This window comes from Rhincodon typus, chromosome 1 (assembly GCF_021869965.1).
Source record: "Rhincodon typus isolate 14 chromosome 1, sRhiTyp1.1, whole genome shotgun sequence".
Classification (NCBI taxonomy): domain Eukaryota; kingdom Metazoa; phylum Chordata; class Chondrichthyes; order Orectolobiformes; family Rhincodontidae; genus Rhincodon; species Rhincodon typus.
The window spans coordinates 174,342,539-174,355,773 of NC_063332.1; the positions used below are offsets into that span (position 1 = coordinate 174,342,539).

Consider the following 13,235-nt stretch of genomic DNA (forward strand, 5'->3'; position numbering starts at 1 on the left):
GGTCTAGGCCCGAAACGTCAGCCTCTCTGCTCCTATGATGCTGCTTGGCCTGCTGTGTTCATCCAGCCCTGCACCTTGTTGTCTCGGATTCTCCAGCATCTGCAGTTCCTACTATCTCTGATACAATCTATTTGAAAGTCTCTATGATTCGTCTCTGGGGTTGCTGTTGGCAGTGTCCTGGGCTTTGAGCTTGGAGAGTCCCAGACAATCCTAACCCTATGAGGAATTTAGCACAATCCCCTCCATAGTAGGCATAGTGCTGGAGCTATCAACAAAGGATCCCATGTCTCTGAACGCCCCACCCAGTCAACTACCCCAGCCAAATAGATTTAAAACCAATCTTTGTTGTAAAATATTTTACATTTTAATTTTCATGGCCTTCTCAGTATTTTTTCTCTACTCAGAAGTATTATCAGACACAATTGAGCGACCTTCCCACCACCAAAATCACCATGATGTTTGTATTTGCTTTTCTTTTAACTACGTTCCACCACCAGTAAAAACACCCATGTAACCAGTTGGTATTTCCCTGCAGCAAGCCTGTGATGAGCAATGCAGACCTTCGAAAGTGAAGTGGGGGCCAGAGTCTTCTGAGTTTTCTCCAGAGTTTTTGATTCCTAGCAGCTTTCTGAAGAGTAATAGGGATATAAAGCATGGAAGCAGGCCCTTCAGTCCATGCCAACCAGATATCCTTAATTAATCTTGTCTCATTTGCAAGTATTTGACCCATATCCCTCTAAACCTCTCCTATTCATATACCCCTCCAAATGCCTTTTAAATGTTGTAATTGTACCAGCCTCCACCACTTCCTCTGGCAGCCCATTCCATAAATGCACCACCCTCTGTGTGAAAAAGTTGTCCCTTAGATCCGTTTTAAATCTTTCCCCTCTCACCTTAAACCTATGCCCTCTGGTTTTGGACTCCCCCACCCAGGGAAAAGACCTTGGCTGTTCACCCTATGCACGCCCCTCATGATTTTATAAACCTCTATAAGGTCACCCCTCAGCCTCTGAAACTCCAGGGAAAATAGCCCCAGCTAATCCAATCTCTCCCTATAGCTCAAACCTTCCAACCCTGCCAACATCCTTGTCAATCTTTTCTGAACCCTTTCAAATTTCACATCTTTTCTATAGCAGGGAGACCAGAATTGAATGCAGTATTCCAAAAGTGGCCTAACCAATGTCCTGTACAGCTGCAGCATGACCTTCCAGCTCCAATAGTCAATGCACTGACCAATAAAATTATTAATTGCTGGAAATTCTGGGACCTTCTCTAAGAGCTGCCAATTCTATGGAGGTTAGTGGAGGAAAGTGGGGATTTGTTGGTGGTGAGAGGGAGCTCGTCGACACCCACCGATCATTGGGATCAGACATGACTCTGTGGCTGCCAGTTCTCTGGCACTGTTTCGGAAGCAGGCTGTTCAATGTATTAACTGGTCCATTGGCAAGCCCCTGGTCCATCTACCTGTGGCCAAGCTATTACTCTGGGCTGTAACAATAACTTACATTTGTATGATGCCTTTAATGAGGTTTAAAAAGTTCCCAGGTGCTTCACAGAAGCAATTATCAAACAAAATTCAATGTTAAGTCGCACAAGGGGCTGTCAGGACTGGTGACCAAGAGCTCAATTGAAGAGATAGGTTTTACAGAACATCATAAAGGACGAGAGGAGGGGTAGTGAGAAGGAGAGGTCCAGAGAAGCACAGGTTCAGGAGGTTGAAGTGACGGAGCAATCCAAGATCAAGGAAGTAGTTGAGGCACAAAGCTGTTGATGGGTTGTTTGGACTGGAGGAGATGACAGAAAGAGGGAGGGATGAGGCGAGCAAAGGGAATTCAGACACATGGATGGATCTCCTGGCTGAGAGAGCAGGGCTGTGAAGTTCCGTCTTCAATGTGTTTCTGTCAGATTCATCTTTATTCGAATGAGAGGATTGACCAATCAAAAGTAAGTGAGGTCAACTTTGCTTTTGGGCTGCATTGTAGAGAGGGAACTATTGATTAAGTTCCCTTCCTCCAATATCTCCACCTGATTTGCACTTTCAGCAAACTGGGTGAGAACTATAAAGGGTGGCTTGATGTTTCTGACAATTACATCATTCTCCATAATGTTTCAAGAGATGTCTATTTAAAGGCTCCAACAGACCATGCCCAAAGATACTGATTTAGGTGTCACTTTACTACAACAGGCCTACAACTAAGGCTATGATTGTATTTCTCCAAAGGACCAATGTGCTAATATCCCTGTGCAGTTGGAGTCCGAGAATCTTAGTACAAATGTACTTGGTGCTCTAGTGATAAAATCGCTTCTGAATCTGTTTCCTATTTACCATAACACACTGAAAGTGATACTTAGCACAGTTTGTTGGCATTGTCTCTTTCAGGTAGGGAGAGAAATGGTTGATGGATCAGTTACTGAACATGAACTTATTCCCAATGGTAAAAACATTCCTGTAACAAAACAGAACAGGTAAGAACTCCTTTTGGTAAGAAAAAGACTTCCATGACCTCAGGACATGTCAAAATGCTTCATGGGAAGCACAGCTGAAGGGAGATAGGCTGTTTGATTCGGGAGTGTTTGGGATGCACTATCTTCAAAGCAGTCAAATTCACAAACCCCATTCCTCATTGCGTGGTAGGTAGCATCCTGTCAGTGAAAAATGCACTCACATTGCTACTGCATAGCGATACAGCTAGCTTCACCTATCATTCACATTTTTGAAACATTCTACCCTTCCAGGGTAATTTGATATGGACTGGCCACTTTCCAGGACAGAACATAGTGGTCTTGGGACCATTGTGAGTTTACATAATAGACAGTGAGCAATGATCTGATCAAGGGTAACCATTATTCCACAGAATAGCTTTGTTGGGCCCTGTTTCAGCCTCAGGTATAGCGGGCAAATGTCTTGGACTGTCTGCAACAGGCAGCATACTGACTGCATAAGCCTTTTTCAACTTGAGAAGGCAGTTAACTGTTCCCTGCAGCATTCCTCATGACAACACCTTTCCTACTCAGAGTCCATTTGCCAATGAAACTGAACTGTCTTGTAATGTTGCATAAATTGTTGTTCCCTTGAAGTTTGGTATTCTTGTGATTCTGGGTCCTGATACAATTTTTAAAAATTAAATTAACAATGAAGATATTACAAACTAAGTCAGCATTTAATGCCCATCCCTAATTGCCCCTTGAGAAGGTGGGGGTGATCTACCTTCTTGAACCACTGCAGTCCATGTGCTGTAGGTATACCCACAATGCCCTTAGGGAGGTAGTTCAAAGTTTGACCCAGTGACTCTGAAGGAACGGTGATATATTTCCAAGTCAGGATGGCGAGTGGCTTGAAGGGGGTGGTGTTCCCATGTATCTGCTGCCTTTGTCCTTCTAGATGGAAGTGATCGTGGATTTGGAAGGTATTGTCAAAGGAGCCTTGATGAGTTGTTGCAGTGTATCTTGTAGATAGTACACACTGCTGCGAATCAGCGTCTTGTGGTGGAAGGAGTGAATGTCAAAGGTGTTAGATAAGGTGCCAATCAAATGGGCTGCTTTTTTTAGATGGTGTTGAGCATAGAGTCATGGAGTCATACAGCATGGGAAACAGACCCTTCAGTCCAACCAGTCCATGCTGAACATTATCCCAAACTAAGCTAGTCCCACCTGCCTGCTTTTGGCCCATATCCCTCCAAAGTTTTCCTACTCATGAACTTGTCCAAATGTTTTTAAACATTGTAATTGTACCCACAATCACCACTACCTCAGGAAGTTCATTCCACATGCGAACCACCCGCTGTGTAAAAAGTTTGCCCCTCACGTCATTTTTAAATCTCTCCTCTCACCTTAAAAATGTGCCCCCTAGTCTTGAAATCCCCCATCCTAGGGAAAAGACAACTACATTACCCTATCTATACCCCTCATGATTTTATCCACCTTTCAATCTCCTATGCTCCAGTGAGAAAAGTCCCAGCCTATCCAGCCTTTCTTTATAACTCAAGCCTTCCATACCCATCTTGAGTTCAAGCCAAAAAACTTTGATATTGTTTTTGATATTTTTTGCCAACGCTTAAGGCATTTCAGAGCTATTTACCCTGACTGATTGACATTAAATTTCCAAGTCTTTACTGACAGCTCTGTGCAGTCAATGAGTTAGAGTGAGGCAGCTCTTACCACAGGACTCACATCAAAAATCCATTTCCTTAGCACAAAGTCCATTTAAACAAAGCATCCACAACCTATAGCAAACAGAGGTCATGACAGAAACCACTGCAGAGTCTATCTCTAATAGTGGGAGTATTTCTCCAGCACAATGTAATGACTATTGCACAATTACACAGCAACATGTAAGTTTTAAAGTCAGAACTGACCTACGATGAGATAATAAAATCAATCACTTTACTTAGAGATGTGATTGATAATAGAAATGACGCAATCATTTCCATTCTGATTGGGACTTGTGTGTCACTACATGCAACATATAAACCTACCTGGTTTTTGTTGTTCTGAGGTGTGCCCATGGGCCTGAGGGAGTTGGTTAGCTCAGTTGCTGGATGGCTGGTTTTCATTGCAGAATGACACCGACAGCTTGGGTTTAATTCCCACACTGGCCATGATTACCATGAAGGACTCTTCTTAACCTCACTCCTTTCTGAAGTGTGTGACCGTCAAGTTAAACCACCACAAGTTGTATCTATCTGATGAGAGAGTGGGACCACGTTAACTTCATCTTTAGATTGGCATGAAACTTTACATCACGTTACACTGAGTCAACAGCAGAGAATGTGATCATTCAGCCCAACTGGTCCATACTGATGCTTGTGCCCACAATGAGCTTTCTCTTACCCAGCTTTATCTCAATCCAATAGCTTCTCCTCATTCTCCCTTCTCCCTCATGTGTTTACCCAGCTTCTCTTTAATACATCCAAACTACTTCCCTGACTCAGTTCCTATGGGAGCGTGTTCCACATTTTCATCATTCTCTGTGTAAAGACCTTTCTCCTGAACTTCCTGTTTGATTTATTAGTGACTCGCTTAAACTTATGACACCTAAATATGCACTTCCTCCTCTTGATGCCTGATTCCATTACAGTTCAACTGATGCTCTATTTGCATTTCTCTGTTTCAGAAAGCAGTTTGTTGATTCCTACATCGACTATGTGTTTAACACATCAGTAGAGAAACACTTTAAAGCCTTTGCAAAAGGATTTCGAAGGGCTTGCCCACTGCCGGCTGTCGATATTTTTCTGCCAGTTGAGCTGATGGCTGTGATTCATGGAAACACCAATTATGACTGGCATCAGCTGGAGAAAGTGAGTCGCTATCTCCCTGCACCTTGCGTATTTAAGCATTGTTGTGATCTCTTTGTGGCAAACAGGCAATTTCATTTTATCTCCCTGGAAATCTGCCTTAGGTGCGCAAAGTGAGATTGATATGGGATGTCCCAGTGGCAGTGTTGCAGGGATCTACCACTGATAAACCCCAACCCCTGCCAAAGCCTGGTCTCTTTCTCCATGCTCATCAGCCTCATAATGACTTCCTCCAATTAATTCACAGAAAAGTCAAAGCCTTTGTTCTATCCTCACTATAAACTCCATTGCCTCATCACCAACTTTTACAGAATCCCTACAGTGTGGAAGCAGGCCATTTGGCCCAACAAGTCCACACTGCCCCTCCGAAGAGCATCCCATCCAGACCCATGCCCATCCCCCTACCCCTGCATTTCCCCATGTCTAACCCACCTAACCTAAACATCCCTGGACACTACAGGCAATTTAGCATGGCCAATCCACCTAACCTGAACATCTTTGGACTGTGGGAGGAAACCACAGCACCCGGAGGAAACCCACGCAGACACAGGGAGAATGTGCAAACTCCACACAGACAGTTGCCTGAGGCTGGAATCGAACCCGGGTCCCTGGTGCTGTGAGGCAGCAGTGCTGACCGCTGAGCCACCGTGACGCCCAAACTCTATGCCTCTTCCCGGCAACTGTCTGAGCCTGAGCCTGAACCTGACTGTTTGATGTGACATAGTGTGATAGTTGATAATTATCATGAAGTGGTTCTTGTGTTAATTCCTGTAATATACGAATGGGCTGAGGGTCACATAGTACTGAAGAATTCAATGAACCTTGTGTCTATAGATATACACTGTAACTCTGAACTCAAGCTAGCAATTCAGATAGCCTGCAGCACAATCCCTTCAAAATGTTATGCTTCAGGAGGCATCAGTAAGATAGGGTCTGAGGGCTTTATACCATGAGGTCACATGCCATGATATGGTGATGACATCATGAGCATGTCTCTTAAAGGTATATCGTCTGTCCATTGCGAGGCATAACTAACATCACTGAACACAACTGGTGCTCAATTGACCCTGTGGCGAATTCTGGACCACATATTTCCACCAACACCAAAACTGCCTATTCCCACCACCTTAACATTGCTAGTCTCAGCTTATCTGCTGCTGAAACCCTCATCCCCACGCTTGTTACCTCCAAACTTCCTTATTTCAAAACTCTCCTGTCCAGCTTCCAACATTTTACCTTCTGTAATGTTGTCATCCCAAACTTTCTGCACGACTTAACTAGCACCAAGTTCTGTTCACCCATCACCCTTGTAGCTACTGACTCATGCTTGCTCCTAGTCCAGTTTTAAAATTCTCATCTTTGCTTTCAAGCCCTCCAGTACAGCACAGAAACAGACCGTTTGGTCCAACTCGTCCATGGTGACAGGTGTCCTAAACTGAACTTGTCCCATTTGCCTTTGTGTGGCCTATATACCTCTAAACCTTTCCTATCCATGTACTTGTCCAAAGTCTTTTAAATGTTGTAATTATACCAGCTCTACCACTTCCTCTGGCAGCTCATTCCATACACGCACCACCCTCTGTGTGAAAAAGTTGCCCCTTAGGTCCCCTTTAAATCTTTCCTCTCTCACCTTAAACCTGTGCCCCTCTAGTTTTGGACTCATCTACCCTTGGAAAAAGACCTTGGTTATTCACCTTATCTATGTCCATCATGACTTTATAAACTTCTATAAGGTCACCTCTCAGCCTCTGACACACCAGTGAAAAAAATTCCAGACATTTTAGCCTCTCCCTATAACTCAAACCCTCCAGTCCCGGCAACATCCTTGTAAACTTTTCTGTACCTGCTCAAGTTTAAAAACATCCTTCCTAGAGAAGGACAACCAGAACTGTATGCAGTATTCTAAAAGTGGCCTCACCAATGTCATGTACAGCTGCAACCTGACTCCCCAACCCTTATACTGTCCCTTCCTGTAACCTCCAAACTGTCAGCACTCCCCAAATCTTTAACTCCACCCTCTTGAGCGTTCCCAATATTTTCCCACTGGTGATTATTTTTGCAGTCGTCTGTGCTCTGAGTTCTGGAGTTCCTTCCCTAGATATCTCTAACTCTCTCTCTTTCCTTAAGATCCTTCTTAAACATACCTGTTTGATCATGTCACCTATCTGAGGAGCTCCTTAAGTTACTCTGTATCAAATTGTTTCTGATCACTCTGCTATGAATGGGACATGTTGCTACATTAATAGGAGAGGTGATGGTGTTTTAGAAATGTCACTGGATTAATAATCCAGAAACTCCAGGCTAATGTCCTGGGGAAAAGAGTTTGATGGTGGAATAGTGAAATTTGAATTCAATTAAAAAATTAGGAATAAAGAGCTGACCTAATAGTGTCCATTTAACCACTGTCAATTGTTGTAAGAACCCATCTGGTTCACTAGTGTCCTTCATGGAAGGCAGTCTGCCATCCTTACCTGGTCTGGCCTACTTGTGACTCCAGACCCACAGCAATGTGTTGATTCTTAACTGCCCTCTGGGCAAATAGGGATGGGCAATAAATTCTGGCCCAGCAGTGATGCCTGTGTTCCTGAAATAATTAAAACAAACACAAAAAATATTGTTGATGACACCCAAAGTCACATTTTGTTTTGTGGAATGATATGTATTTTTGCGTGACAATTTTGTAATACCGTGTTCTGTGCACAACGATGATTCCACTTCATGTGTACGCACTGACAGAACACAAAGTACCATGGATACGTGGAGGCTGACAAATCCATTGCAAATTTTTGGGAGATGTTTCACGGACTGACAGAGGAAGCAAAGAAACATTTTCTCGGTGAGTGAATTTGCTGTTTTGCAGAGTTACAGAAGCTCTGATAACAACTGGGCCATGAAGGGAGAGGAGAGACAATCAATAGCTGGGAAAGCCAACCAGAATGGATTTGCCAGGGGGTCCATCAAATTTAATCACCTCAGTAAAAACAATTCTCTGTTTCAGGCCATAGTCAGCCAGATTGGAGACTCTGGCCTGACAACTGTAATCAACAAGGGAGTGAGTGATCTAAAGGAATAATTAATCAGGAGGGGAGCTTTAGGATCCATTTGGGGGTGGCAGGGTAGACTGGATAGGGTCAAGATCTAGATTGGGGTAGGGTCTAGATTTGGGTAGGAACTGGATTAGGATGGTTTCTAGATTGGGGGGTATGGGCTTGCTTGGGAGACTGGAGTATCATTCTTGGAGGTATGATCTAGATTGGGAGAGAGAATCTAGATAGTAGGACAAGGTCTAGATTGGAGTGAGGATGCAGATCAGGGAGACTGGGCCTAGCTTGTGGGATAGGGTTTAGATTAGACAGGAATGCTGTGGATTTAAGTCGTCGTTGGGTCTACAACCATCCAGAATGTTTTCCCATTCACCAGCTATGACCACATCATGGCTACATCTGTTAACTAAAGCACTGTCATCCTGTTAATAAATTCAGACCCATGCCAACCCAAACTACCAGTGCTCCTGGCATTGCCCATTGTCAAGCCCTGCTTTCCTCACTTTCTTATGCCATCTAGCTTTCTTATCTGTATCAATCTTAGATCAATAAATAACAGTCTCTGAGTCGGAATGTTGAGGCTTCATCTCTCAATCCAGGTGCCTAAGCATCCCAGTGAAATCACAACTGCCATGCTGCACTGTTAGAGGCACTGGCTTTCTGATGAGATATTAAACCGAAACCGCATCTGGCCTCTCAGAAGGGTGAAAAATCCCCAGTGTTCGAACCAATGTTTATCCCTCAATCATCATCCTTACAATGAAGTATCTGGCCATTATCAGTGGGAGCTTGCAGCATGCAAATTGGCTGCCTACATTACACAGAGACTGCAATTCAAAAGCTACTTCCTCGATTGTAAAGTGCTTTGGGGAGTCTTAGAATCCTATGTAGGAAATGATCCAGGAATGCCAGCACTTTTGTTGACAATGTTAATAATTGTTTGTTTCTTGTTGCTCAGCCTTCCTAACAGGATGTGACAGGATTCCAGTTGGTGGCATGAGGAACCTCAGCATTACTATCGTGCATGTCCCAAAGGATGATCCCGATTTGTACTTCCCAGCTGCCCACACCTGTAACATGATCTTGGATCTGCCCAAGTACAGCAGTATGGAAATTCTGAAGGAGAGATTCCTGCGTGCAATTGGATGCTGTAGAAAATTTGGCATACAGTAATGACAAATCTTCAGAAGACATTTCTTTATTTTGACTATAATTATTCTTATTGGTCATCAATTCACAGTAATTGAATCTACACAGTGGCTCATCCCCATCCTTTCTACCACAACCTCTTATTACCATTTACACCTGTGTAAACATTGACCTGATATAAAAAGTGACCTGTAAGGTTTTGGTTTAGAAGGTCATAATTTTTCATATGCTTCATGTAAGCATCAACTTTGGTTTTTCAAGATTTATCGACCATCAGCTGCTCCCGTCCCTGATCCTTCAAGACCCTCACTTTGCACTCTCACCTACACAAAAGACAGGCAGGAGACACTGTCTGAGGAAAGCCCTAGTGTCGATCAGCTTGTCCACCTGGAGCTGCTTGAACAGATGCTCTGGTAAAATGGGTACTACAGGCGGCCAAACCCCAGCGCTCCCTGATGAGGCAATACCACAACGGAAAGATCTGTCAATGTAACCCCCATCCCCCTAATACCCTCTTCCACTCCACCCACCCTCCCCACTCCCCTCTCCCCGCACCCAGCTCAGAACTAAACTACACAACTGTCTGGCTGTGAAATACCAGAATCACGGAGAAAGCAGGAGAAAGGCACTAGTTAATGATGCTCTTTGAAGAGCTGGAGCAGAAATGATGGGCTGAATGGCCTGCTTCTGTAACATAACACTTCTGTGATTCTGTGGATTCACCTGGTGGTACCAATAGCAACACACCAAGATCATCGGACATTCCTAGATAACCAATCCTGTACAAGATACTGCAAATTAACCCAAATTAACTGCATAAATATCTCAAAAATATTACAGTATTTTTGTAAAAGTTGATACTTAAATTTCTGCCTAAGACATTGACCTCAAAACTTCACCTTTCTATGAACATATATAGTTGATAGTTTTAGTTGATTGGCTCTTAATTTATTCACATTTTGGATGTGACATCAGCAGTTAACAAACTGTAATTGAAGGAGATTAAGATGATTATAGTTTCAGGTTTAAGGCAATAACTATCATAATGTCTCTGGCAATAAGTCAGTCTTAAACATGTGTCTTTTTATACTGCTCAGGATACTGGTGGCATCATGTTCATAGACTGTATGTTGGATAGAATAAGAAGGAATGGATAATGTTTCAACCTCCAACATTTGTGAAGTGGTGTTTTCCCACTAATTGGTTGTGGGATTGGAGTAGGTGGGACGGCTAGATATCCTGGTGCATTTGAGCCTCAGCAATTTGTTGCTATTGTCCCCTTAAAGTAAAGAACCATCCGAAGGCTCTTCAGGGGAACATTACAAAACAAACTATGACGTACAGCCATGGAACAAATCCTCGGTCAGATAACCACAAACTTGGTAAAACTGGTAGGTTTTAAAGAGTGATCTAACAGAGGGAAAACAGGGCACAGTTCTCAGTTGTCCCCAACAACAGATTCTGCACCAACAGCACCACAACAGCACGAATGTAGAGTAACTCTCCATCACTCTTGCACGATAAAATGCTGAAAAAGTCAGGGCTGAAGTATTTAAGAGTAAGTAAGGTTTTAAAGGCATAAGAAGCGATAATGACTATTGATCAACATTTCTGGCCTGGAAAAATCAATATGTCAAGTGTTGAATCTCATTCCCGGAGAAGAAAATAATGTTCCACATTATATTTCAAAACATTTTATACTTTTTACCTTCTTTTAAACACCACCTGTATACCAACCAATTTTACTGTCTCTATCATGATTTTAATGTAATTTATCATTTTGTTTTAATTCCTGGTTGGAAGATTGTGTCTTAGTAAGGATTCTTGATGATGACTGGTTGAAGAGCCTTTGCTCGTAGGTGACCTGTAGAGGGTGCCACCGAAGCAGACAACAGATTGGATGAACTGAATTTGCTGGAAAAACTCAGTTCTGACACTAAGTTCTGAGGAAGGGTCACTTGACCCGAAACATTAACTCCAATTTCTTTCCACAGATGCTGCCAGACATGCTGAGCTTTTCCAGCAAATTCTGTTTGTGTTTCTGATTTACAGCATCTGCAGTTCTTTCGATTTTTATCGGATTAGATGATCTGTTCATATCTTCAGCTATGTCTCTCCTTGGGCCACTTTCCTGGAGGTAAAGAGTGAGTATTGTTCCTTTGTGACTGAAAGCAAACTCCAAACCAATCACATTCATCCAGCTCGTCAGTGTGAATACAATATGTATTGTAGAAAATCATTTCATTCATTTTATAAAGTGGCCATCACACATCTGCTAAATTGCTACTTGTTTCAATAAAACAACTTCCTCCTCACCTATTGTTGACATCCTTCCATCTGCCTAAGAGGATAGACCCACGATAAACGTGCTGGGGTGAGCAGCTTCATATGGTGCATGTTTGCTGATGGAGAGACCGATCCATTGGAAGTAGAATATGCCTGAAGGGCTGAATTTGAGATGGTCCTGGGTATTGTGTGGGCTCTTGATTCTGATGTTGAGGCTTGGTGTTAAGCTGCTACAGCTACAGAGTTGTCATGGTGGCCCAGACCAGCCCACAGGAGACATCCTCGTTTCCCTCTGCCTTGTGTCTCCCAAAGGTACAGGTCAATGTTTAGGGCCTTCATGTTGTGCCTAAAAGCATCCAAGAAGTGGAACTGGTTTTTAGGCTCTGGCAGTTTGTTAAACAGAAACTACACAGAAAAGCATTTTTCTTCTGTCCTCACAGAGGCTGTTAATTAGAAAACGTTAATTATTGATTGAAATCATTTCCCCATGGAGCTTAAAAGAACAAATTATGAGTTACACAAGAACATAGGAATGCACTTGACACTCATCAATTTTCATCAATAAAATATATCCACGTCATTTAATTTGAATTAAGTAAATGAATCCGTGTTCCCCAGGATGCTCACACTCAGTGTTTGTTCCCAGTCTGGCATTACACTAACATTGAATCTCTCATTCCTAGTCTTAAATTCTGCCCTGAAATTTAGTTTTGCTTCCGTATATTGGTGGAGATCAAAGAAGTAGAGAAAGTCTATCGAGCACAACATTCTCCACCCTACTGTGGTTGTTTATTAAGTAATGATCGGCATTGATGGAGTACTTTGTTACATTTTATAAATCAAAGCCTGCCATTACTTATTAAACCGTGGTTACTCTTCCAACATTCCTCCTAGTAGAGGATGTTGCTAGGATATTGCTTGTTTGCTTCAATGTTGCACCGTCTCTTAAATACCCACTGAGTCTTTCATTTCTCCAGCAAATACCCTGCGTATATCCGCAGTCAATCTGCTTCAAGAGCTGCCAAAAATCCAGGATTGACCTGCACCAGTTCTGAAGAAGAATCATACTGCACTCAAAATCATAGAATCCCTACAGTGTGGAAACAGGCCATTCGCCCCAACAAGTCCACACCGCCCCTCCAAAGAGCATCCCACCCAGACTCATTATCTTACCCCTAATTTCCCATGTCTAACCCACCTAACCTAAATATCCCTGGGCACTATGAGGCAATTTAGCATGGCCAATCTATCTACCCTGCACATCTTTCGACTGTTGTTAATTCTATTCCTCTGTCCAGGGATATTTCATGATCTGCCAAGTTTCTTCAGCACTTTCTGTTGTTGTTTCAGTTTTCCAGCATCCACAGTATCCTGCCTTTACAGGATTGACTAGGATTTCTGACGATCAAAGACTAACTCCAGGATGTGGCTATCAGCAAAACCAAGCTGGGGCAGGCGATGG

At 43.0% G+C, this 13,235-nt stretch overlaps 1 protein-coding gene across 1 annotated transcript in view; it reads left to right on the forward strand.

Moving 5' to 3' along the window:
- LOC109912948 (probable E3 ubiquitin-protein ligase HERC4) overlaps positions 1-10,861 on the forward strand; it is a 75,211-nt gene extending 64,350 nt beyond the window's left edge. The window contains exons 22-26 of the mRNA XM_048612601.1: positions 536-542; positions 2,381-2,466; positions 5,114-5,297; positions 8,031-8,130; positions 9,297-10,861. Coding sequence (XP_048468558.1) covers positions 536-542; positions 2,381-2,466; positions 5,114-5,297; positions 8,031-8,130; positions 9,297-9,511 — 592 coding nt within the window. The 3' untranslated portion in view covers positions 9,512-10,861. The remainder of the gene's footprint in view (positions 1-535; positions 543-2,380; positions 2,467-5,113; positions 5,298-8,030; positions 8,131-9,296) is intronic.
- The last annotated feature ends 2,374 nt before the right edge of the window (positions 10,862-13,235 follow it).